This window comes from Diadema antillarum, unplaced genomic scaffold (assembly GCF_040938485.1).
Source record: "Diadema antillarum isolate AM-2024a unplaced genomic scaffold, OU_Dant_1.0 seq00000372_RagTag, whole genome shotgun sequence".
NCBI classification, from domain to species: domain Eukaryota; kingdom Metazoa; phylum Echinodermata; class Echinoidea; order Diadematoida; family Diadematidae; genus Diadema; species Diadema antillarum.
The window spans coordinates 75,809-102,613 of NW_027271372.1; the positions used below are offsets into that span (position 1 = coordinate 75,809).

The 26,805-nt window shown below is 40.8% G+C and overlaps 1 protein-coding gene across 1 annotated transcript; it reads right to left on the bottom strand.

Annotated features, from left to right (window-relative positions):
• Window positions 1-25,984, bottom strand: LOC139731443 (uncharacterized). Its single transcript, XM_071642326.1, has 20 exons — window positions 25,776-25,984; window positions 24,076-24,193; window positions 23,261-23,339; window positions 20,914-21,060; window positions 19,267-19,330; window positions 18,685-18,759; window positions 17,814-17,958; window positions 16,549-16,751; window positions 15,771-15,956; window positions 14,560-14,662; window positions 14,099-14,202; window positions 12,103-12,285; window positions 11,346-11,477; window positions 10,856-10,957; window positions 7,735-10,620; window positions 6,410-6,502; window positions 4,451-4,802; window positions 3,012-3,187; window positions 1,223-1,315; window positions 1-204 (listed from the first exon to the last, which is right to left on the bottom strand). Exons 1-20 carry the CDS (start codon window positions 25,932-25,934, stop codon window positions 31-33), a joined length of 5,574 nt encoding a protein of 1,857 aa, XP_071498427.1. The 5' UTR covers window positions 25,935-25,984; the 3' UTR covers window positions 1-30.
• Window positions 25,985-26,805: the final 821 nt, after the last annotated feature.

Sequence of the window (26,805 nt, forward strand, 5' to 3'; positions counted from 1 at the left end):
GTGAATCGGCCTGATGAGGATTGGATACCATCACGTCTCCCTGCTAATCACCATGGCAACGGGATTGCTGATCTTCAGCATGGTGACCGCCTCCTCGTGGTCGATGTCCAGGAAGTCCCGGTCGTTGACCTCCAAGATCTTGTCGCCGGGGACGAGGAGGTGGTCGGCGGGGCCGTCCGGCTGGACTTTGGTCACGAAGATGCCCTGGGGGGACAATCATTACTCAATGGTCATCTCACATTTCATTACATCACGGTATATAGGTTAGTCAAATGCCAGTCAGCGATTGGATGAATGTGATCATGTGATAGCTAGTGGAAGATTCTTTGGATGCCTTCCCACGGCATTTCAAACTTCCACTTTCCTTATATTTTAGACAATTCGTTTTCCTGTTTGCTCTGTCCTTCCTTCTAACAAACTTAACAATTTCTTTTCCTTCGTCTTTCTCTCTTCATGCACATTTCCACGTACTTTTCTATGCTATGAATATATCCTTGCTTTCCTAGGGGAACGCTATTTTCCCTTATTAAGTACAAGGAATCAGAACATTTAGACACCATATTCTCTGAAACATTAGCACTTTTGTTTGCCCATGCACTCAGCTAAATCTTGGGAAGCTATTTCAGCAGCATTTGGTTAATTCCCCAAACCCGTATAGTAAGACAATCCACTCAGACAGAGCTGTAACGGTGATTCCAAAGGGATGAGGGAATCTTCTTAATCCTTAATCACTGTAGACTGATGATCAGTTTGGTACATCTGTGTTTTAAGAAAGTAAGCTGGAGGATGTGCTGCTAGGTGAATAAGTATGGAAAGGGTTCGGCCCCTTGGGGAAGAAGGGGGGTTGCTGAGAAAATACTGATGGTTATGCTAGTCACTCAACATGGATGCATTTTCTACATCATAATGAATACATCTTCTGTGAAGGACAAATTCCACAATGCAAAAACAATGTTTGGAGGAATACTGTAGATGCCAAATACTTCGCAAGGTTTTTATTTTCATGAATTTTGTGAGTTGGGTGCTATTCCCGAATTAATAAAAACGCGAAAATATCAGCTCTGATCCCGACAGGATTGTGACGTGCACGGATCCATTTCTCCATTCAGTACTGTACTCTACAATCACAAATCAAAACACTCACAAAGTTGTCTGGAAGTCCTGATTTGCGAAAAATTTGACTCGCTGAATGTATGGTGTATACAGTAATCAAGGATCTCACCATGTCTTCGGGATGGTAAGGGTTGCCCGGTGAATTCTTGCCTCCTGTTATGCTGAATCCCAACCCAGGGTTCTTGTAAATACTGACGGGGATCTGTTGGGTTGAACGTGTGAATAATCACGCTTCAGGCAATGAGTGAATAATGGGTGTAGCATCCTTTGAACCTGAAACAAATGGTTTCTTAAACAAATTTTATTCTTTTCTGAAACTACCAATTTATATGATTAAGCCAGTGGCTCATGACATTGACTGTGATTGTACTTTATCTCTATCATCAAGAGATTTATTTTAAATAATATTTGATGGTATAATCACCTACATTTTAATGAAAAAAGAAAATCATCATAAACTAGAAATGTCGCTATGGCAACTGGTATGCCTCCGCCATAATGGGATTTACAGACTTTAACTTGACTTTGACCCATTCATACGTTTATACATGGAGTTATTTTCAAGGTATGGAGAAAAAGTGCAATTTCTGTATTGAATAGTAAATTGTTACCATTTTCATCTGGCCTTTGACCCTAAAATTCATAAGATACATGTAATCACTGTTAGGCAGAAGATGCATAGATATGTAGTACGTTTCAAGATAACTTGAGCCACTTCCGAGATATGGAGGAAAAACTTAGTTCAGCACTTTCACTTGATCTTTTACCTTTTGACCTTAGAGGCAAAAACAAAAGAAAAAAAAAACTTTCCAGAGAATCTCTATTAGGTTAAACATGCATACACCTAGTGTAAAATAAAACAATCCTGCTGGCATTGCATAAATATGAGGGAAATAGTAAAATTTTGAAGTGTTGCCCTTGACCTTTGACCCCTGACCTTTGACCCCATGAACCCTAAATTCTCTAGATAATCACTGCCAGTCAGTACATGTATATATACTATCTTCCATGAAGAGACCTTGAACAATTTCCAAGGTACAGAGAAAAAAGGTAAAGTTTTAATATTTTTGCTTGACCTTTTGACCTCTTTGACCTCATGACCCAAACTTTCACCAGAGAATTTTAATTGGTTAATACATGTATACACTAAGTTTCAAGAAAAATATCTTCAGGTATTGCAAAGATATGATGGAAATAGTGAAATTCTATGTATTTGACCTTGACCTTTTGACCTTTGACCTAGAGCATATGCACCCAAAAGTTGATAGGCACAATTTCATCCCTAATACACATACATGCCAAGTTTCATTACGATACCTCAAAAGGTTTTGATAGTTACCTTGTCCACAAAACTCATTACGGACGGACGGAAGGACGGACGGACGGACGGATGGAAGGACGGACGGACGGACAACCCGAAAACATAATGCCTCCGGCACCACTTCGTGGCGGAGGCATAAAAAGGGAGGATTATATTTGTGGAGAGAGTGTGTAATCATGAATTGCAAATTCTTAAGTAAGCTTTAGTGAAAAACATCTGTTCAAAAGAACTCATCTATGAGAAATGCAATATTGAATATCAGTTTTTGCAGTTTCATGGGTAAGTATGCATATAAATTTAATGGCACGGACTATTTAGATAAATCTGTAGTCTATGATACATGTATATGGTATAATGATATGTACATTATACCACTTTTCCAAAATAAGACTGAATTTGACTTGTTATCAAACTGCATTATTGATTATGAGAGAGACAGCTTGGAATTTAGGATTTGAAGCAGTAAGCTTTTACTTTTGGTAATAGGAAAGACCCCCCCCCCCCCCACCAAAAAAAAAAAAAAATGGCATAAAATTTGGATTTCCCTTCTGCTTTGTGATGTACAAGAGTCACTCACTCTCTTTGGTCCTCCTGTACCATCAGGATCTGCCCTCCTCATCGGCAGGGGAGACTGGGAGGGTCCGGTGGGGGTCTGCTGGTAGGGATGCAGCCGCCTCTGCAGGCTGGGAGAGGGGGCAAAGCCACGCCCGTTGCCTCCCGTGGTGGAGCTACCGGAGCTACCAGGTGGTGTACCTGGCAGATATACAAGACACACAGGAACGTTAAGGCAGATTATGAAAAGAGACATTCGTGCATAATAAGATATGCAGTAACTGGCAAACAGAATTATCTTTATTTCTTGACACTGAGAGGTTTTAAAAGTTAACCCTAATCAGGCTGGGCTTTTTTGGCTATGCTATATCTGGGGGGGGGGGGGGGGGGGGGGGGCGGATTCCGCCCCCCCCTTCAGATCTCGCCTATGGAACGCGTGATCGTGCCGAAAATCGGCACACACGACGCCCACGACGTATACTATCAAAATGTATGGTTGCTTTCTCCGTAAAATTTTTCTTATATTTTATATTAATTAATTACATTGTAATTTATGCATAAAATCAGTTTTGGGCTCTAAATCACTTATTTATGCTCTAATTAAGCTAATTTCTTTTTAAAAATGTTTCTTGTATCATTCTCCTGAGACATAGGATAAAAAAAAATCTGTATCGAAATTGATTTCTTATGTATTTGATTGTTTTTTGGAATTTCTTTTGTATTTCTATGTTTTTCGACCTTTTGTTTTTGTTTGTTTTTCGGCCAAAATTTGTCACAGACATTTTTCGAAGCTTTATTATACTAAAATAAATTAATTTCGTCCATTCTAAGTCAAGATATGAATTTTTATGTGAATTAATTGAAAAAACACAATTTGCATTGGATTTGTACAAAAAAACACGTTTTGGAGCAATTTTGGGGTTGACAAATTTTTTTCGAACGGGCGTCACGTCAAAACGGTACGCGCGGGTGCAACAATTTTGGTCTCAAAAGTTGCGCGATACTTGAAAGAAAAAAGTCATGAAACATCACGGCGGGAGCTTATCGCGCTGCGAAGATATTGCGCGAAACGTCGAGGGGGGGGCGGATTCTGCCCCCCCCCCAGCCTGATTAGGGTTAAACTTATAGTTGCAGTGTGGACTGTAAGAAGTCTTGAATGCCTGGATATGGATGAATAAAGAAGGAAGGATGTTGGAAATAAGCACATACCCCTGTAATATGCGTCCTCTCTCTGTACTTACACATGACACACGATAATTCTCTCTTTCAACCATTGCAATTATTACCCTGTACAGTAAATGAGTTCAAGTTGGAAGTTCCACACTTTGTTGAGTCAGTTGTGAGGTACAGTTGTGGAAGGTTGTTCAGGATAGACCGTCATTTACGACAAAAGTCTCAACATCAGAATAACTGAAAAGATCATCACATCTAGTCTAACTCATCCATGGGCCTCCAGGTGCCTACCTCTTCTCAAGTCCTCTACACTCATCTGCTCCACGATCTGTGCTGGTGGTCTGCCATAGGTGGGCGGGGACTCGTCTCTATGGTAACTGGGTGGAGGACCTCTCCTGCCCTGGTCCTCTGGTATGGAGTTTGGTGGAGTGGAGTAGACGTGGCTCTGGGGCGACGGGTGGTAGTGGGGGTGTCGATGCAGGGATCCCTCTGTCTGTTCCAGGTGAGGGGCGTGGTTGGGGTGAGGTTGGGATGGATGTTGGTGGTGCCTGGTGGTGTTCTGGTGGGGGTGGGGTCCCGCTGGAGAGCGTGATGGCAGGACGGGGGTATGGAAGACATCATCACTGCAATCATCACTGGACCTCTGAAACACAATATGATTACAAAGTATATATTAGGGAAAATGGTATTCATAGTCATGCTCAACTCCTCTGTGATTGCATTTTATCATCATCTCACCTAGTGGATAATGTTTGTAATATTTGTTTGTTTGTTTACTTGTTTGTTGTTTGTTTTCCTTTCATTAATGACTCTCAAGGAATCATCTTTTATGCACAGGGTGCAATTTTACTAAGCCAACCACATAAATTCAAGCAGGCATAAATTCATTCATTGCTTTTGCAAATCCCCCTTCACATCTCAGGTTGCTAACTTGTAACAGAAAGAAAGGAATGAAAAAATAATCAGCCGTAATAAATGGAGGGATGCTATTATACAAGTACATGGACAAAGACTTTGTTCAAAAGGAAGAACAGCAAGTATCTAAAGATGCTAAGTGCAATATACTTTCTGCAAAACAGAAACTATTTGGGGGAACAGCGAAAAAAAAACATCACTTGCAGCTAATTTTGGAGAATTATAACAGACATTTTATCTGTGAATATCCTCCTCCAACCGTTAGAGGCATTTGACTTCACTACGAAGAGATAACTACGACAAAATAATAATAATAAATAAACAAACAAATAAATAAACAAATGAATGAATAAATAAATAAATAAAGAGAAGAAAATACACTGAAAATTAATCAAAAAGGTGATAGCAGGCAAAGAAAGTTGATAGAATTCTGAGAGCACAACTGATTCAGTGATGTCAATTGCATGGAAAGAGAAAAACAAATGAGAGCCATGTGACATTAAAAAAAAAATGCAGTGCAGCTTGTACATTTCTAAGCTTGTTTGTAACATGTCTCACACAGCTCATGAGTAACTCTACGACTCTTGATATGGATGAATTCCTATCCCCTATCAGCTTTTAACTGCTGATGACATTATAGACAAACTTTGAGCCTTACTGTAACTCTCCTTGGACAGAAAAGCTTACGCTCATACCGGCATCCCGTATTCCACAATCGGCTGGCTACGCTTTTATCACATAAGCATTTTCCCTGACATGAAAACATATACCTGTTGTTGTTTTTTTCTTCTTGTTCTTCTCCCTTTGGAGAAGTTTAATATTAGTGTGACAAAACACTGCAAAAGTTTTGTTGAGTACATTAAAAAATCAATCTCATGACACACACTAAAACTCTCGCATGGTGTGGGCCAGGTTAGTGAGAAGTTATTAATGAATGTTAGAAATATATAAATGTTAATTGTAAAGTGAAGTGGTGACAACACATAAAACAACAAATTTCAATTTAGTCAGTGCAATATTTATTATCCACAACGACAACAAACAGAAGAGTAGGCTAGTTGACCCACCACCAATACAACTGAACTAGGCATAAGAATCTTTACCCATATCTTCACAAACCCACTGCTATCTCTATCTTCTACGCAGGAAGAAACCAACATGGGTGCAAAATCACAACCAATGACTAGGTGAGGAATTTTGGTGCTGAGTGGAGAGTGGATATGGAGGATGGGGTGTGGTTTGGGCTGGGAGATAGGGGTTGGGATGGGAAATGAGGGGATGGGGTGGGTTGGGAGATGAGGGGGGGGGGGAACACTCTGGAGGTATGAGACTTACCATCTCATTCTGCATTCTTGCTCTCAAGACCTGTAACCGCCTACTCTGGACGGTGGCGGGGTGGCCACCACCAGAGCGGATCGAAATGGGCGTCTGCGGCGGAACAGATTAGCAATCACAGACTGAAGCAGTCTTTTCATAGCACAATCATCTAATTCCACTACCTCCCCCCAATCATCTTTCATTAAGACAATGAGTACATGTAGTATTGTCTCATTGCCCCTATGTAAAGCTGTTTAGTCTTGACCCTTTCTTTATAACCTCTGCAAAGATATTGTAAGCACATACTGATACATACTACATGTATATAAAATTATGTGTGCACATAAATACACATGAAGAGTTTTATCGCAAAATAAGCTAAATCTATTCTTGCTACATTGATATATTTGTGTTGAAAGCTGCTAAAAAACAAAGAAAATAATAAGAAAATACAGGATATTTTTAATCATAACTTCTAGAATATTCCTTGTTATATAACAAGTGAGGTATTTCTGGAAACGTTTAATTTTGCTCTATCCGATGATGGACTTACTTTGAAATGTGTAAAAATGGCACTTAGACCATCTTGCAATAAAACTCTTCACATACAGTGTATAAAAAAGTACTGTAGATAAGAATTAACATAAAAGTATGATGAAGTATATAAATAATCTTTATATTAGTATCAATGTTAGTACCAGAGTTAGTCATCCCCTCATTGATTACACTTCCACAAGGTAAAAGGCCAGAATGACATCCATGGCACGCCAAATCATCATATCATGAGATGAGGAACGTACACCTCAGTCTTATGGACTATGGACAGACCCAATAATTGGAGAGGTACAGAATGAATCAGAGGAAGGACTCTCAGAGAAAAAAATTAAAGAGTTTTTCTCCCAAACTTGCATTGCACAACATTGACGATTTCTGGCACAGTACTACGTATCAAAATTCCAGTCTGGGCGCGCCATCCACCTGTGTGTGTAAACAAAGAAGTCTGGCAAGTGTAGTGCTACTACGGCACTCAATCAAATAATATCAAGGAAATCTCTAGTACTGCCACAATGAGACTGCCTCTCACACATCACAAAATTTTTGAAAGCGAAAATGCAAAGGAAGTTTTGACAAAATTGTTTGGGAGTGTGGCTGGAGGTTAGTCGTGACATATGCGTGTCTCACGAAACATTTGCAAAGATTTTTTGACAGGTGTCTGAATATTCTTCATTGTCTCTGAAAACTGATGTCCATCTGCTTTGATGGCACTCAACTGAATTACAAGTGTGCTGCCTTTTATATCAGGAAAATAAATGTCAAATGAGCAGGAAAGATGGTATGCTTACCTGATGTGCGTGTCCCATGTTATTCTTCTTGGCCAGCTTGGCCAGGAGATGCTGCCTCCAGTTCTCCTCGTTCACATCTGGGGAGTTGCGGGTGCCGTCGGCCAGTCTCTCGGCCGAAGAATCCCTCCTGGCAGGATGACCCCTGTAAGGCGGAGGAGATTCCTGCATGGGCGTCTGGCCGTGCCCTCCGCCGTGTGCATGCCTGTGGGCTGCGTCCTGCGGCGAGCGAGGGTCCGGAGCAGCCTGCCTGTCCAGGGAAGAGTCCCTCGATCGTGGGTACTCTGGGGCATTCCCCTTTCTCCTGTAGGCAGGAGATGGGGAAGCCTGGTGTCCATAATTTGGTGGAGGAGGTCTGCCTCTTGTGGTTGCTAGGTGACCATCCTGGTAAGGTGTTATCCTGTGAGCTGCATAATCTGGAACAGGGGACTGCCCTCTCACAAAATTCCTGTTGACGTCAGCCTCAATTTTTCCAGCGTTGTCAGTCTCATCCCTGTATCTCTTCAAGTCCCACTGGAGGTATTTCTCATCACCCTGATCTTGTTGCCTAGGCAACCTTGTTGCATTTCCTTCAGTGTGGGGATTCACTCTGTTCCATCTATCATGGTTAGAGTTTGGCATCTGGGGTGCACCTTTGATGCTCAACTTTTGACCCTGAGGTAAGATAATGTTTTCATTGCTGTCCGAGTGTTTGACGGGGCTTGCTCCCCTGTGCACATCATTCAGATTCAGATGTGCTTCTCTGTCATGAGGCTGCCCCTGCACCTCATGGTCGGCTGACTCGGGATCCGGATACCAATCATCTACACTCTCGTAATCATCTGGAGGTCTTTCCCTCTCGTTGCCGAGTCTGTCACTGGTATTGCTTCTCTGAGTTGTCACATATCGACCTCTTTCTTCTGTATCATGGATATTGTCATTTGACACAGCCGCGTGGTCAGTCTGCCTCGACTGCACCTTGGGTCCGAACCCAGTGAGGGAGTTGAAAGCCTTGACTTGCTCTCTGTTGAGACTCTCTCTCCTGCGTCTCAGGGCTTCCTCGTAGCTCGGAATGGCACCCCGCTTGGCAGGCTGGCCAGACAGTGGAGTTTCCTTGCTGGGAGTTCTTTCTGGATGGTGCCTTTGGTCATCTTGTAAAAATCCACTGGGAATCCTGTTTGCAGCGCTGGTCTCTGATGAAGAGCCTTTTGAATTGAATCTACTTCCTTGAGTTGGCACGGGGGAATCTGTTTGTCGTTGACGATGGAAGTGGCCTGGAAGAGGAGAGGGACTGGGGTTGTTCTTCTGACTGGAGGCAGATGGTGGTGGATTAATGTAAAGTCTGTCTGCTGGACTTGGAGGTAGTGGTGAGTTTGGATCTCTCCTTCTGAAATATGTGGGAGGAGGTTTGTGCTCCTCATGGACAGTTTGTTTGGAAGGTGTTACTCTAAGGTTGTTCATCTGTCCCTCCACAACCTTGACACCATTATCTGCCTTTGGTGCTGGAAGATCAATCACAACAAGACCTTTCTTCACTTGTTTTACATCCTCAGGAGTGGAGGACTTCACTTTCTTGTTACCCTTTCTATCTGCACTTTGGTCACTGTCATCCCTTGTACCCTTCTGAGGCGAGGCAGCAGGGGTATCCGTGCCACTCTGTCCACCAGTCTGACTGGAGCTGCCGAGAATCTCTGAGATGTCCCACTGTAGTGTCTGCTGGTTGTCGGTTTCATCTTTGGAAGAGTGCTCCCCGATCTCTGCCTCCTTGGAGTGTCCCTCCGATCTGGCATTGGCCACTGCAATGCGACCGAGCTCTACGGGATGATTGCGGGCATGGTGCCGGGAAAAGCCTGGCTTGGGTTCCTCTGTGAGTTGTCTTCGTGGCATTTGCTCCTCCTCATGCCCTTTGGCAGACTGCTCTGGGGAGAAGGTTGGATAGACCCATTGTAACTCTTCGTCCTCTGCATCTTCAGTCCTCTTGTCTCTTTCTTCCACCTCATGGTCCCTCCCAGGAGCAGCACTATTTCTTGGATTGGAATCCATGTGGTATCCCTGTTCTTTCGACATCCTACTCTGTCTCTCCAAAGTTCTTTGAGCCCCCCTGGAAGATCTCCCATGGTCCCTCGTGGACGGGGCACTATCAAACGGTAAACCTGTGTACGCCATCACCTCCGAATCTGTCCCATAACCAGAGTATGGATTGCTTACTGCTTTACTGTTTCTGTGTTCACTTCCCTGACTTTCAGCAGCAACTTTGTTTGGTCCAGCCACATTGTACCCTGTTTTCTTTGGTGGGGTCTGGTATGCAGGTTGATGTTTCGTTCCGGAGCGTCGCTCCAGGGAGTTGTGATAGAGTTCCTCGAGCTCCGGATCGGTGCCGTATCCAGAACGGGGCTTCTGGGCGTTCCGCCTTCCCTTGACGTTTTCCTTACTTGAGGTGGGTGTGTCGCCCAGCTTGGCAGGGTCTGCGTTCATATTTCGAGTCAGACTATGCCTCCTCAAGTCATCCCCGTGATACTTCATCTCACCTCTCGGCCGTCTCCTCACCCCATCCTCCGGGTCAGCCCCGACTATAGTCTTCCTCCCTTCCACGTAGTCACTCTCATACCCCCTCCTCTCTGATGACCTATGGTCATTCCTGCTATGTCCACTCTCTACTGTCCTGTAGTCTGTGTCATCAACATGACCTTGTTTAATACGTCCATTCTGATGGGCATACATATTTTTGTTACTTTGGCCAGTCGGGCTGCCAATGTTGGCTTCATGACTCCTGTACTCAGCCACTCGGGAGTTTCCCTCTTGACCCAGGGACTGGTCGAGGGTCAGTGACCGCCGCATGTTGCTCTTCCTGGGTGTCCATTCCGGGTCGATGACCTCTGTGTCGCTGTGTGCTCCCCGGTCAGATTTGGCCTGCACGAAAGACACCAATGATACAAGAAATAGAGAAGATGTAGTAAAGGCCATCTACATGACTGGGCATATCTATACCATCATCATTGCTATTACCAGTACTACCATTTCTTTGATGCTTATGCTTGATATTCTGTTCATATTAAGTGCCAATCATTTTATCTCAAGACGTTATTATCCTGGCTGGTTCAAATGTGGTCACGCTTCTTTGCAAGCTTAAAAAAGACCAACTCACCTTCTTGAAGAATCCCTTGCTGCTCCGTGGAGAGGCATTTTCGGCATCGCTGTCAGCACTCGAGGTGCGACGGATCCTTGCCTTATCCTTGGCCCGCTTTTCCTGCAAGCAAACAAATTTGTCAGTTGTGAATCTGCTTCATTTGCCAGTATACCTGTTTCAACTCTTGTTAATACATCAACTACACACGCTCCATCATAAATAACAAGAACAACAAATTGTAGATATCTTGCCAAGTGAGTCAAACATTATCACTCTCTTAACAGAATAGCTCTGAAACATGTCATGAATAATTTTTGGTCTTGGTGCAACTACAGGTAGTACGGTTTAAAACTGACAGTGAAAACGTATTGATTTCAAATACTGTGTACCCAAACAGTTACAGCTCTGGAAATTTGAGGGATAGAATGAGTATGATTCAAATATAGAAGCTGTGGCACTGGAAAAAAAAAATAGACAGATCAGAAGTCACTGGTTTCCAACAAGTTACCTTGTCAGCTTGAAACAGGTGCAGGCTGTCACTCATGGCTGACCCCGGTGACTTGGGTCGCGTGACCTTTGCCTCCCTGATGCGAATCCCATCCAGCTCCATCTCTCGCCTCCCTCTCACTCTCCGGGGACTCTGAAGAATTGAAATGAGGTTGGCATACAATTTAGGAAAGAGAACCATCTCCGATTTCATGTATGTATGACTTTAACCTCCTTGTTTAACCTCCATATGATAACATATTCAACATAATAATAAAGGCACAGGGGAGAGTTGTTGCCTGACACATTAAAAGAGAATGAGACCCAAACATATATGTGGGTTGAGTGAATGCAGCAATATTAGCAGAACACGTCAGTGAAAGTTTGAAGAAAATCAGGCAATCTGTTAAAAAGTTATGAATTGTTAAAATTTTACTGGATGAGAAGAAGTTTTGGTACTGCCATTGCTGGGTAATCCAACACTTTCTGACATTATGTATGAAAAATGATATTAAGAAAATATAAAGGAAATTCAACATATTTTCACTTTTTTACCACAATGAAAAAGCAGTTAATTTACCTCTTTCAGAAAGCATGGGGAACAATATTACCCTTAACATCTCTTAAAATCTCTTTGTATTTTCAGACTATCGTTTTCCATATGTGACGTCACAAACTAGAAGTCTTCTCATCCAGCAATGGCTGCACCAAAACTTTAAATATTCACAACTTTTCAATGGATTGTCCAATTTTCCTCGAACTTGACCTCAACAACTCACCCTGACATCGACAGATGGCTTGCTGGGCAACAGCTCCATGTGGGTGCTGTGGACCCTGTCTGCCAGATGAGGTCTCTTGGAGGGGATGTGGCCATTGGGCGTGGCTGAGACCACGCCCATCCTGAACCTGGGTCTGATGGTCTCTTTGGGGTAGGGTGTGGTGGACCTCGCTGTATTTGCATGCTGACGGAGGGAAAAAATATACTGTCATTCACAAGCAGAGAACTGTCTAAGAGAATTTGACTGGAGGAGGGTAACAAGCAGATGAAGAAAGGAACATCTTCAACATTCTTCATCCGTGCCGACCCTCCTATGCAAATCCTGCCAATGACTTTTTCAGCACCAGCTTGGACTTCAAAGTCACATTCAACACAAACATCAGCAGAAGAAACTGCATGGAAACAGACAAACATGATGCTATGATACAAGCTGGAGCCTACTACATGTATCCCCAAGCAGAATAATCCAAAACAAAGGGAATGTGTTTGATTAATTATTGATAATTATGGCTAGCCTTGCCCTCTTTATAGGAAAAAAGAAAAGAAAATAAAACTTAACCCATTGAGGACAGGCTGATTTTGCTACAACATGCATTTCCAATAGACACTTGCCTGAGTACACTCGGGACTCGTCTTCAACGGCTTAAAGGGAAGGTAAACCCAAAGAGCAATGTGGATTGAGTGAAAGCAGCAACATTAGTAGAACACATCAGTGAAAGTTTGAGGAAAATCGGACAATCGATGCAAAAGTTATGAATTTTTAAAGTTTTGGTGTTGGAACCGCTGGATGAGGAGACTACTAGAGGATATGACGTATGAGTGGACAACAATACAAAGAAAATATAAAGGAAATTCAACAAAAATTCACTTTTCTAGAATTATGACAAAGCAATGGACCAACCGCTTTCAGAAAGCAGGGGGAATAATTGCTACCCTTAACATATGTCAATATCAAGTTGATGGAATTTGTAATTTTCATGAAAAATGGATTTTTGTTGTATTTTCTTTATATTTTTTTGGTATTGTTGTCAACTCATACGTCATAACCTCTAGTAGTCTCCTCATCCAGCGGTTCCAACACCAAAACTTTAAAAATTCATAACTTTTGCATCGATTGTCTGATTTTCTTCAAACTTTCACTGATGTGTTCTACTAATGTTGCTGCTTTCACTCAATCCACATTGCTCTTGGGGTTTATCTTCCCTTTAAAGGTAGGGGATACCTTTTACAGACCTCCCAAAATGCAGCAAAACATTAAATATGAACCTCGGGGGACTAACTGGGACTTGTTTAGGCCACTGCTGAGAAATGTGGAAGTCAACAGTTATCTACAATTTGAATAATGCACAAAACTCAACTACTCAGTAGTTCTGTGTGTCAGCCACACTTAAGCCTTTTTGTTGCAGTCTTCTGTATTTTTTTATCTATAAACACAAATCTAAAAGTATAAGAGCTGATGTAATAACATATAGAGTGTGTGGCAAGAATGTATATAGAAATGTTTGTAAGTTTTGATGAACTTTCTTCACAAAATATACATGATGGACACACATGCAGTACATGGGTCTGCAAAGGTAGCCTAGTAATGTACTGGAATTTACGGTGAGCCCCGAAAAAAATTCAATTCAAAATCTAACGGTCAAAAAAAGTGTACTAAATGTTACCTTCCACTTTCAATACTTTATGGGAGTTTCTAAAATGATACTCTCTTCAACATACCACTGTATTTATACAACTCTTCATTTAAGGCATGCAAATGGGATTCCCTACCTTTAAGAAATATAGCCTACGGTTCTAAGTCTTCCCAGAGTAAAGTCACATTGGTATTTTACCAAAGCACTGAATACTACAGCTAAAGCTACTTTCTCTTCTTGGTGAGATAGGTTATAGTTTCTGTTCATGTAGAATGACACTAAAATCAAACTATCATTCAGTGATCCCATCACGAGTTCTTCACTGAAAAAGTAAACCCCAGAATCACGAGCCCGCTACCGTACCTCTCTCTCTGATTCGGCCACGTCGAAGGCAATCCGCTGTCTCTTGGTTCTCTCCTGCTCCCATACAGACTGGTGGAAACTCTCTCCTTCACTCAAATATGAATCTATGCATCCAGATGAGAAGTGGAAAAAAATGATTACATACTGTACATTATGGAGAAGACAAGCACTGCACAGTCAATAAAATATTTTGCTTGTATATATCACACATCAACATACATGCAGGAAAGTTATTCAGCACTAAAAAGAGACTCAAACTACTTGTACATTAAGTTTGCAATTGAGACACTTTGTCAAACAGTGACTGCAAAATCATAATATTGCATCTCATTTTGCATTTCATCCTTTACCTTTCATAATTTAAGAGTCGTAGGATTATCACAGCAAAACAAATGACTTGCAAAAAGGTAAAGCAACAAAAAAGTTGAGGAGTCTCTATCCTATTGATGGTCACGCCTCACCTTCATCATAGTCCTGTGGTTGCTGTGGAAACAGGAAACATGTCAGAACCCGGGTTCCAAACTGGTCAACCACCTCTGACTGGAGAGGGATCAAGGGCTTGGACTGAAGCAGGACAAAAAAAAAGAACAAAGAAAAAAGAAAGAGGTAAATACTTTCCAAAAATCAATAGAATGTCTCCACATTTTTATAAAAACTATGAAAACATGGTCCTTTGTGATACAGGATTTTACAAAATAACATTGTAACTGTGACACGGCAATATAAGTGCCACTCAACATGACAAGAATGTTTCCTTTTTTAGGCACATACAAACTCAGATGATCATGTAAAGCATGACTCCCCCCATAATATTAACTGTTGAATGAATTCAATTCTTCTAAACTTATTTCATTTTGACCCCAGAAATGCGCATGACATGACATGTACAAGACTGTATGCTAACAGACATCAAACACTGAGCACTTGTGTAAGTCCGCAGACTGAATTTAACCCATGAATTTGATAGAGACTACCTCTGCAAATTTTGGCCCCATGAATAAGACCTAAACCCATGTGCATTCGCAAAAATGTATCTGGCTCCAATACTAATGACTGTAATTTTCATGGGATGTCACATATCACTCAGTTAGTGAGAGCACCAGTTCATTTCTGTAAATCACAGTGGAGAAGTGAACATCAAAACTGGAGACAGGGATTAAGCCCCAGCACACTGTACAAAGTGGAAATACATGTATTCACACAATCAATTTTTCATGCTGAGCGAATTTCAATGAACTTCTCTCGTTCATAATTTCACTGGCAAGGGTACTTCTGTACACATTTTAACATCTCCCTCCAATATCTGCATGTTCTTATCGTCACGCTCATTCAGCAGAGCAGGCACTTTGTGAAAATTCCCATGCTGGGAAATATTCCACGTTTAGACTACCGTATACGCCATTTCTTTCGCAAGGTTTTCATTTTTGCAAACTTTGCGAGTTGGGTGCTATTCGCAAATAGTACAAAACACATAATCATTAACTCTGATCTCAACATGATAGTGACATGCACACATACATTGCTCCCTTCATTACTGTACTCCACAATTGCAAATTTAACCACTCGCGAAATTGTCAGGTAGTTCTGATTCACACACACAAAATATAGACCTGCTAAACATAAATGGTGTATACAGTACTATCTATGAATAAGGATGCAAGCCCCATTTTACCTGGTTCTCCGACAGCCACAGGGCCTGGAGGTTCTTCAGCTTGGTGAAGGAGAATGGCAGGCACTGGAGGCGGTTGTTGCTGAGGTTGACCACCGTCAGGCTGGAGATGTGCCCGATCTCGTCGGGCAGGACCTGAAGAAAGTTGCCCCTCAGCGAGAGCAGCGTGATGCTGCTGCAGCTCCCCAGCTGTGGGAGAAGATTAGATGACAGAAGTCAGAGCGCAACTCTGACTTACAAACTGACAGACAGCAAGGTCTTCTGTGTCAAATACATTACTATTGCATTAGATAGGTGGGTATTTATAACCCAGCAAGTCAGCGATGCATGTTCAGATAAGGTGAAACAGCAACATACCACTGTCTAGGTAGCATCATGATGCTTTTCAAGTAAATGGAGTAATCACTATGTAAACTAATACACCTCCTTCACAGGTTTAGAGTGACTATGAAATGCAATATTTATACAAGTCATAATTGATCTGCCTATTTAAGGCAAGCTAAATGTTTACCTCTCAAATCTGATCTGAAATCCTCTCACAAAAGTATCAATAAGTCATTTAAATTTCTTGAAGAGTGTAACTTTGCTTTCATGTTGTTACAGAAAGCGTAGCATGTTAAATGTAATTGACATATTTAAAAGTGGCTTATACTTGGCAGTCTGTTAGAAACCAGACTAATTCCACAAAATGGGATCTGAACCCACGCTTCAATGTGGTTCATGTGTGTGGAAAAAGTGGCTGATTTTTTCCACAAAAGCGAGCCAGCCATCATACACGTACCTCAGGAGGGACGCTCATCAGCAGGTTCTCATCCACGTTAAGGTGCCTCAGTCTGCGCAGGCGTCCGATGCTCGGGGGGAGCTCCTCCAGGTCATTGGCACTGAGGATCAGTTCCTCCAGGGATTCTAGTCCCCCCATCAGGTCTGGCAGGGAGGACAGCTGGTTGCAGTCCGCCTTCAGCGTCGTCAGGCTGCTCAGCTGGCCTGCGTAGAGTTAGAGACAGGGCATGAACCCATGAATGCAGAAAACATTGCTTAATCACTGAGTAAAAACAATCAGCACTTGTATCGTCCCCTGATACTCGTTCTCAGGTGGCCTGCAGAGACGGACACACACGCCATGAACCCACGAATGCATGAAGTATGGTTTCATGATAGTAATCATGTGAGTGATACCTTGAGATTAACTTGGAAAGACACTATCAAAGAGCTACCAAGTCTGACCATATAGACTACAAAGGCCATGAACCCATAAATGCATAACATGTGGTTTCATGATGGTAATCGTGGCTTAAATGAATGAATGCATAAAATATGGTATCATTGTAGTAATCATGTGAGTGACACCTTGAGGTTAACTTCGAAAAAAACAAAAAAACACTATCATTTGCAAAGGGCTACCTAGTCCCACTGTACAGACTATAAAGTCCATGAAACCTTGAATGCATGTGTGGCTTCACGATGGTATATCATGTAAATGCTACCCTGTGGTGACCTCTGCGAGAAACTACCACTTGCAAGGACTACAAAGTCTGACTGTAGAGAGACCCAGGCCATGAACCAATGAATGCACAATGCACAAATGGCGATCAAGTGAACGCTAGTACCAAAGGCAACTCAAATGTGCTGTAGAGAGACAATGGCTGCAAATCCATACATGTAAAATGCATATGATCGCAACCATGTGAATGCTACAAATTGTACTTCCAAGATACCTTGGTATATAACCACAACTTGTGAAGGCTCTTCACTGCTAATGTAGAGAGATACATGCCATGAAAGTTGTGCAGTGGTAATCAAGTGATTGCTCCTTGAATGCAAGCTGCCACTTGCAGTCACTACCAACATATCCTTCACAGAGAGATGAATGCCATGAAGCCATGAACGCAATGTTATGCTGTACAATGGTACTCGAGTGACTGCCACTTGAGTGAGAGATTGCAGCTTGCACAGGCCACTCAGATGAGCTCTATATGGGGAGGCCTACACCAGTATGGTGTCCATGATTGTGGAAGTAGGTTTGACGGTGATCGCGTGACTGCTTACCGATGTTATCTGGCAGACGGTGGAGGAAGTTCTTGGAGAGGTGGAGGTCTGTGAGACTCTGCAGGTTGCCCATCTCGGTGGGGAGGTGGGCAAGACGATTACAGGAGGCATCAAAGTACACCAGAGATGTCAGGTTACCAAACGACTGTAAAGAAAACAAGAAAAAAGACAATATTTCAAATTTAACTTATTGGAAGGCACTTTGTCCCAGTTACTGATGTGTAGTCACAGTATGCAAGCTATCTCATCTGTTAGAGTAGGAATTTTCTCACTGTTGTCTGATCTGTGATGCTGTAAGAAGGGCAAAAAATGGTCTTGTTGGATAAAATAAACATACTGTTCCAGTATGCGAAAGAGAAAACAAAAAAATTGCCATTTAGACAAGAGATGCATTCAAAAGATTGCAAATGGGATGGGAAAACCATATTGCATGATCAATGTGGCAATAGGAACAGGAATGCCTTATTTCACAAATAATGTAGTGAGCAATGGAAACTAAGGTTCTACCATGTGGGATGCATTATTCGCAAAAACTGGCTGATATGCTGCAAATATTGAAATGTCTCTAGAGCAATTCTACCTGAATTAAGTAGCCATGCAATGGATTAGCATGGGGTTGCTACATTTGAAGTAAAAACATTTTTCATCATCAGAATTGTTTTTTCTCTTCTTACACATTCCTTGTTAATCTAAACAGCAACATCGAAATAGACAAAGCAAATTACATTAACAATTCTTTTCTGTTAGCATAACACCTTGGCTCACATCTTAATCCCATTACAATACATACATAACACCATCTACTGGCTTGACGGAAATGAAATCAATAGCTTTACTGAATGCTCACGCTGGAGACAAACTCCTCACTTACACTGGGCAAATGGATGACTTTGTTGGCGTCGATCCAGACTTCGGTCAGCCTTGTGAGCGAGCCAATCACATCAGGCTGAAACAAACAAACAAACAAGCAAACAAAGAATTCAAATGATTTAAATCCCACACATCACTTCTATCTACAAAATACCACGAATTGTAGACAATGCATTGTATGGAATACAAAAGGGTAAAAAGAGTGAGCATACATGTACACCGTAGTTTAGCATGGCATGTGACAAATGGGAGTGGAACAGAATAGAAAAACAAGCAGCACATAAATGCCATGCATTCAACCAGTCTACTCAATTGTCAGATGCATCTGCACTATAGCATGAATGCTGTGTTTCACAATTTCAAGTTATTTCTTCATAATTCATGTGCTACCCCCCCCCCCCCCCCCCCCCACCTCTTTCAACTCTTTGGCATGTAAAAGCACCGAACAAATAAACGCTACTGGTCCCAATGTACAAAGGGAACACAAGGAACATAATACTTTTGTGGGTGTTGTTTTTTTTTTCACAGTGGAAAGAGAGGATCAATACTGGCAGTATTCTGAATCCTACAAAGTTTTGCTTACAATCTCTTTGAAGCTGTTCTGCCCAAGATCCAATCTTTCCAACTCAGATAATCTTGATATTGATCTGCAAAATAAACAAGGGAGAAGAAAAAAAAAAAGATGAATGAAAATAATCATGATCACAATCATAATTCTATTTCATTTCATTTCATTTCACAGAAACATGACAATGACATGCAAATGTAATGACAAAAGATTGATTAATCATTGAGTTTTTTGGCATGCAATTGGCCAACCCTATTATCTGTGGCATTAGGTGTACAACTTCAAAAAGAAGCATCAATAAGTCTTATGGTCGGCAAAATAGTATGTGTAATTCCCCCACATTAGTGACTGTGAATATGCCAAACAAGACACAAATGAAATCTTTGCATCAAAGGATAATAAAGATATCCCAACACAAATATGATTTAGGCTGATGTACAAGTCAACTTGGTAGCAAGTAACCCATGCTGTGGTGCTGATGTACAATAATGATGCACAATGGTTTTGACTTCAATAATATAAGTACAGTTGAACCTCTCGTATCCGGACAAGTCGGGACTGGGGCTCATCCGGATAAGGGATTTGGCCGGATACGGGAGACTCAATGCTTTATACATGTACATATACATACACATGTACTGATGTAGCCCATTGATTATAGTACCACATGTAGTAATGTGTATACTGCAACCTTTTCATTGCTACACTCAGTAACAGACCCCAAAATAGAGGTTTGTATTTGCAAGAATGAAATCATTTTCTTTTATAAATTCTTGGGATGATTTACCTAAATAATTATTAAGAAATGTATCAAGTATATGTAATTCATGTGTGTTTGTGTAGGAGTTCTCATGGAGTTGGGAATCCCCCTTTCCTCCCGTAATTATATTAAAAAAGAAAAAATCACGGCGAGATTGCGTCCGTATAATAGAGAGATCCGGATAAAGGGAGGCCGGATAATAGAGGTTCAACTGTATAAAACAAACAAACAAACTAACTAACTCCTTCCTATGCAACACCTTTTTGAAACACAAACTCGAGTCATACTGAATAAAGAGCTGGGAAAGAGAGCTATCCAGCGAGAGTCATACTCAGCACTGGTCTCAACCAATCAGATTCGTGAGCACAGAAACTTGCATTAAATCTTCATTTGTAACATCAGAGCACTGAGGAATGCTACATGCACATATGAGAAGACATCAAAGCCACTACAATGTACTTAACATTGGGTGCAGTGATTGAAAAAATGTTTGAATTATCATATTTGATGCTTATATTTAAAATTCAGTTGTATCACAACACCCTAACAGAAAAAAATTTTGCAATAAAGCCGCATACATACGGGTATTTCACTTATTTTCTAAAAAAATGATGGTGACGGTTTACTCTAGAAACAGTTTTGAAAAAAAGAAAAAAAAATTCTTCACATTTTGAATATTTGCCAATATTTTACATTGATTATACAGAGTAACATTTTCATGTTAGTTATTTTTTATCCCTAACTCACATTTTAGAACTACATTGTGAAGCACTAAAGCTGGGTGTTTTGTTTTTTTTTTTAAATCTGCAAATGTGAGCAAGGGGCTCTAACTATAGAGTCATGTCTACTGGGATTTGAACCTCTGACCTTCTGATCAGTGAGGGGGGAAAGAGGAAACTTACTTTGGGAGTGCCTTGAGCCTGTTGTCCCTGAGCTCCAGGACCTTGAGTCGGGTGAGGCGGCCAAAGTTTGCGGGCAGGTAGTCCAGCAGCGTGTCGTTGAGGTAGAGCTGGGTCAGGTTCATCAGCTGGGTGAAGCCCTCCGGTAACCTTGGCAACGGGAGGACAATAGAGAGGGAGATGGAGAAAGGGAGAGAGAGAGAGAGAGAGAGAAAGTGAGTGTGTGTGTGTGTGTGTGTGTGTGTGTGTGTGTGTGTGTGTGTGTGCAAACGAGCAAGTGAGACAGAGCGTGTGTGAGAGGGAGAGATAGAGCGAGAAAGAGAGAGAGAGTGAGGAAGAGGGAAAGGGAAAAATGCTCAGAGAATTATTCAGGCACATTAAACCGGTGACAAATGAGGTCAATAATTTGATCATTACATGAATAACTGTAAAATATTTGCATACAGATAAGAAAACAAAATAGGCATTTACATGTACAGTATGTGCACAGTAGGAGGGGATGGTTTTTATAGCACAAGAAATGATTTACAAATAGACATAACCTTGGGTACACCAGCACTGGCTCAACATCTATTTGGTTTATTTGACAGTTGATCTTGGTGGTGAAGGATTAAGCTGAAGGGTTGGCACTGGGGTTAAAGGTTAAGACTTGAGGATTTAGCTTTGGCTCAGTTTCAGGGTTAAAGAGCTGAATGCTTCTTGCCTTAGACCAAATGGGAAACAGACCAAGGAGGACTGGAACTCAAGGCATGAATAATGTTATTACCCACAAAGGCAGTATACACTATAAAGATGTTCACACACCCAAGGCAGCACATATAAACATGAGTTACTATACGCAGATTTTTCACACAGTACACAACCTACTGGGAATATACACATAAACACATTATCAACAATCAAATGAGGACTGTTGGTTGTACTTACAAAAACAAACAAACAAATAAACAAACAAAACACCTCACTCTGACCCTTGAACTTCTTCAATATGTTCAAAGTTCATCCACATCTTTCCATAAACTAACATAGCATGGTTCTTCAGGACATAAATCCAGTTCATTTCTTCCTCTTCTAAAGAGAGTTTCAAATTATATCAAACTAGTCTCTCTCTCTCTGGAGTGAAAAAAAAAATGTTGGACATTATTTAGCAAAATCAACATGTTTGATTTCACGACACACTACTCCAACTAGCATTCATGATCAAACAGCAAGGCTCATGCATCTAATTACATGGAGGTTTACGGTCCACTGAGGCATGTTTCAAACAGTTACCAAGCAACCACAACAGGTACAAGTATGTGGGGCTTAAGCCAGATTAATGGGACATATATATGGAATTGACTCAGACGTCCTTTTGGGAATTCACACAGGAACTCGAAGAAAACAATTTGCACAAATTTTGGAAAAACATCCTCCAGTCCTGTGGTCCTCAGAGTCAAAGGCAAAGGTAAAACTTGTATGCTGCACACAAATACATGCCTTGTTGTTAACCTACTGTACAACTGAAGTAGGACAAGGAACAATATTTATGTATAAATATGAATCAATATGCATGTAAACGTTGCATCACACTGTATTTGATAGAAATATGTAGAGTAGAAATTTAATCAATCGGGATACAGCTTTATTTTGCATTATTTCAAATAACCTAAACTGTGAACACGGGATAGGCACACACTAGAGAGGGAATCAAACGTGTTGGAAAGGTAGACCATCTGCTCAAGCTCAACACAGGAGATTATCACACAATGTGTAAGGCTCAGTGTCACAAACTACTCAACTCCTCTATAAGAGTTCAGAATTCCCAATTTGCACACTACTCCACACCAACATGTCTTCAAACCACTCAGGAATCTATATAATTTCTGTCATTGTAAAAATGACAAATATACTGTATGCAATGTGCTTTGTAGGGACAGTGACATTGAAAATAGTCTGCAGTTGGCTTAATTTACCCCAAGAATACACCATACATAAAACAAGACAAGGCACAACACACTGTAAGGGTGGAAATCTTAGCACGATTGGTATTTCACGCTCGGTCGGGTTTAGATGAACTCTGTTTCTTCTCAATTTCATGGATGGGCTCAATAATGTAGCGAGCACTTCAAACAGCTCTCCCATGCCACAGCAAATAAGTGCACATACTGTCAAAGGTAACTGGTCTGCATTACAACAGCAAATTCACTCATGCTACAGAAGTCAAGAACATGAAAGAGACTACAAACATAAAAAACCAAAACAATAATGAAAAAATTTGCATGTTTTTTTTTTTGCGCTGGTTGCATACTGTGCAAAAATGTGTGAAAATTTCCTTGGTGATGCATGATAAAGGTAACACATTGCTTACTTCCCGAGAGGATTAACGCTGACCTCCACAAGAGCGAGTTTCTTGCAGCTTTTGATGTTATCTGGAAGTTCAACGATCCCTGTTTTGTGGGGAAAAAAAGATGTCAGAAATGCCACTGTAGCTCTCACATGCAAGTTGACATCCTAGCAGGGAAAACAAGTCAATCCCCAACTCCAAACTATTGCTTCATACATGCATTCCTGGCTAAAGCCCCCTGCAACAATGAAACTGCTCCAATAGTTGATTCCTGCCTAACAAAACATTTCTTTTTTTTTTCTTTTTACATGGGTGTCCCATATCTATCTAATAGAGAATCTCAACGCTATTGTGGTAAATTATATCAAGCACATTTTCATTTTTCATTATTCCAACAAAAGAACTATAAACAAGTATTTCTCACAATATGTACTTTTGACTGGCTGGAACCAAAGACTCATTCAATATAAGTTTGACTTGTATTCATAGCTGCAACTGTTTACAATGATAAGGCAAAGGAGATAACTTTTATATTACCTCTAGGGGAGAGGTGTGTGGAATGGAAACTTATTCCAAACAATTCTAATATCTACTTTGTAATTGGTTTCTTTGTCTCTCCGCAGATTAGAGAAGAAGCTCAAGATTAATTTGCTGTTTTAATATCTTTATGACTTCGGGAAATCAAATGGTAAGTTTTGCTCTTCACAAGATATTGCATCAATTTTGAGGGCAACGAAGGGCTCGTAGCCCTTGAAAAATCTTCCAATGATTCGATCCTAAGATATGATGGACTTGGGAAAGCAGAGACCACTTTCTTGATGTCCAGTTTGCTTACTGACCATTCTTGCTGATGTCCAGCTCCTCCAGGTTGATGAGGTTAGCCACAGCGCTGGGGATAGTGACCAGCTCATTGTCACTGGCTCCCAGTTTCCTCAACAACAGACAGTGGAACAGGTCCTGGAAACACACAGATACAATAACAACAACAATCATGCTAATCATAATCATAATCGTAATCACAGTCGCAATCACAATCATGATCACAATCACAGTTGCAACTGCAATTGCAATGTACACATAATATTTCCTACAACAGCATTTTAATACTAAAATACATGTATTCACTAGACAAAATTTGCTGTGCTGCATCATGCAAGCAAAATAGCCTTGCAGGCCAATTGTGCTCAAAGGGAGTGACAAATTATCAAAATACCAGAAAGTCGATTTTTGACCTCATTATAGTGATGAGTCAAAGACGGCCTCCAGCAATTTTTACAGTGCCCAATCTAGTCTCTCTCTCTCTCTCTCTCTCTCTCTCCCTTTTCTTTCATACTGTATCCTCTCTGCAGGTCATCACAACAAAATTCAGCATTCCCAGCATCACAGCAATACACAGTATGTTAATTACACTTGTACTATTGAAGAGCAATAGTGTACATTTTGTACTGTTAGCCTTGTATACATGTACATTGTACCTGTGATGTATTGTACTAGATAGATCACATGCAGAAGAGGTTAAAGGAATGGTACTGTACGTAAAGTTTTAGTTGAGACCTGGCCCCAGGTTTCTTACATGTACTTTCTTTGATGAGATGATAAGAAACCTCTAATAAAATATGAAAGAGCATGTACAAAATGTAATTCCTAGTGGAATTCACTGTTTATTTGATGAAAATTGGTTGTGAAATGGCTGAGATATAATATCCAAAACAAAGCGATCCTAATAAAAGGTGTGTGGGACTCACTGTTGTTTATACGATCACTTTGTTTTACTTTGTTTTTGGATATCTCAACAAAGGTTTCTTACATGTACTTTCTTTGATGAGATGATAAGAAACCTCTAATAAAATATGAAAGAGCATGTACAAAATGTAATTCCTAGTGGAATTCAATGTTTATTTGATGAAAATTGGTTGTGAAATGGCTGAGATATAATATCCAAAACAAAGCGATCCTAATAAAAGGTGTGTGGGACTCACTGTTGTTTATACGATCACTTTGTTTTACTTTGTTTTTGGATATCTCAACAATTTCAAAACCGATTTTCATCAAATAAACTTTGAATTCCTCTTAGAATGGTACACTCTGTAACATTTCATAAGTGGTTTCTTGGTACCATTTGGTATCTCGCAAAACATTTAAAGCTCAATCCTCATCTCCACCATTACTATATCATCCCTTTAAACTAAAAAATGTACATTGTGCAGTATTGTTATTATTACTTGTCCAAGTCAGTTTGGGTAGTATGATCAGCTCCACAGAGTGAGAGAAAAACTGCATCAGTGCAGAGAGATATTGTGTTGTGTATGATTGTAATGAAATACAGTCTTACATAAAAATGCACGCAAAAGTTCTTGTCTACTCAATGGAATTGACTGCCAGTAACAATTCATGAAAGTTTCATACCGCGAAAAAGGCAGTTGGCTCCTATTCGCAAAAGTTTCATGCCGTGAATATTTATAGTGTTATAGAGAAATATTTACTCTCCAGCAGCATATTACTTGACTATGAGGGCACCCTTGAAGAATGAGTCACTCACCCGGGGCAACTCTCTGATGTCGTTGGAGTCGAGGTACAGCTCCTCCAACGTGTCCTCGTACTCCACAATCTCCTCCGGCACGAAGTGCAGGTCGCAGTGCCGGAAGTCCAGCGTCTTCACCGTCTCTTTGCCGAGACGAATGCAGAAACATGCCGCCATGGCAACGGGTCATTGGGGTCGCGACCTGGCTAGTCCCAAGATCTCATTCATCCGACTTGTAACATCTAGAAAACAACAAAGACCAAGACGAACATAAGTAATTATCTTTGTCATATCTGCTAAAAGGTACAGAAATTGTTATCTGCTTCTGACATTATACACACCATTTGAAATTGCTATAACCTACCAAAAACCTGTCTTTCAAAAAATTTTCCTTGCAAACTTACATGTATGTGTGTACAGCACTCCAAACCAGAGCGACAAATGCACTATGAATTAGCTGCTACAGGAAGGAATATTACAGAATGACGTACAACATATTCAATTGTGATATCAGAATGTTGTCTTTTATAATCTTTTCACGAGGATAGAGGCTACAGCATTTGTAGACACTACTGAGCAGAGAACACTGTGATATAAAAGTCAAACTAAACTTGAACTCGTCACTGAGATGAGTTAGTACTGATGTAACAAAGAACACATTGCAATACGAATGTCAAATTAAGCACTAAACTAGGAAACTGTGCTGAACGTGGGACCACATGAGCAGACCTCAAGTCAATATTTTTTTTTATCGTTTATTCATTTTCATTCATTCATTTATTCATTCATTCATTCATTCATTAATTCATTCATTCATTCATTCATTCATCCTATGCCAAATTACTTTCACCAACTCAATAAACAGGGCCCCACACATGTTCATTAAATACTAGTTGTATGCCTACCAATGTGCAATTAGATACATATGTATGATGGGGCCAGTACAGGGAGTGCACTGCTCTTTTTAGGGTCCATTTTTATCACACGCAAAATTTGTAGAAACTACAGCTACTCGGAAACCTGTGCATCTCTACTAATACAAACGTAC

Bases quoted from the DNA above. Each gene is read 5' to 3' on its own strand.
- LOC139731443 (XM_071642326.1), bottom strand. From the start codon at position 25,934: ATGGCGGCATGTTTCTGCATTCGTCTCGGCAAAGAGACGGTGAAGACG. The intron at 4,803-6,409 runs GTAAGTCTCATA...ATTGTGTTTCAG, and splicing joins CAAGAATGCAGAATGAGATG to AGGTCCAGTGATGATTGCAG. The intron at 3,188-4,450 runs GTAGGCACCTGG...TATATCTGCCAG, and splicing joins TGTAGAGGACTTGAGAAGAG to GTACACCACCTGGTAGCTCC.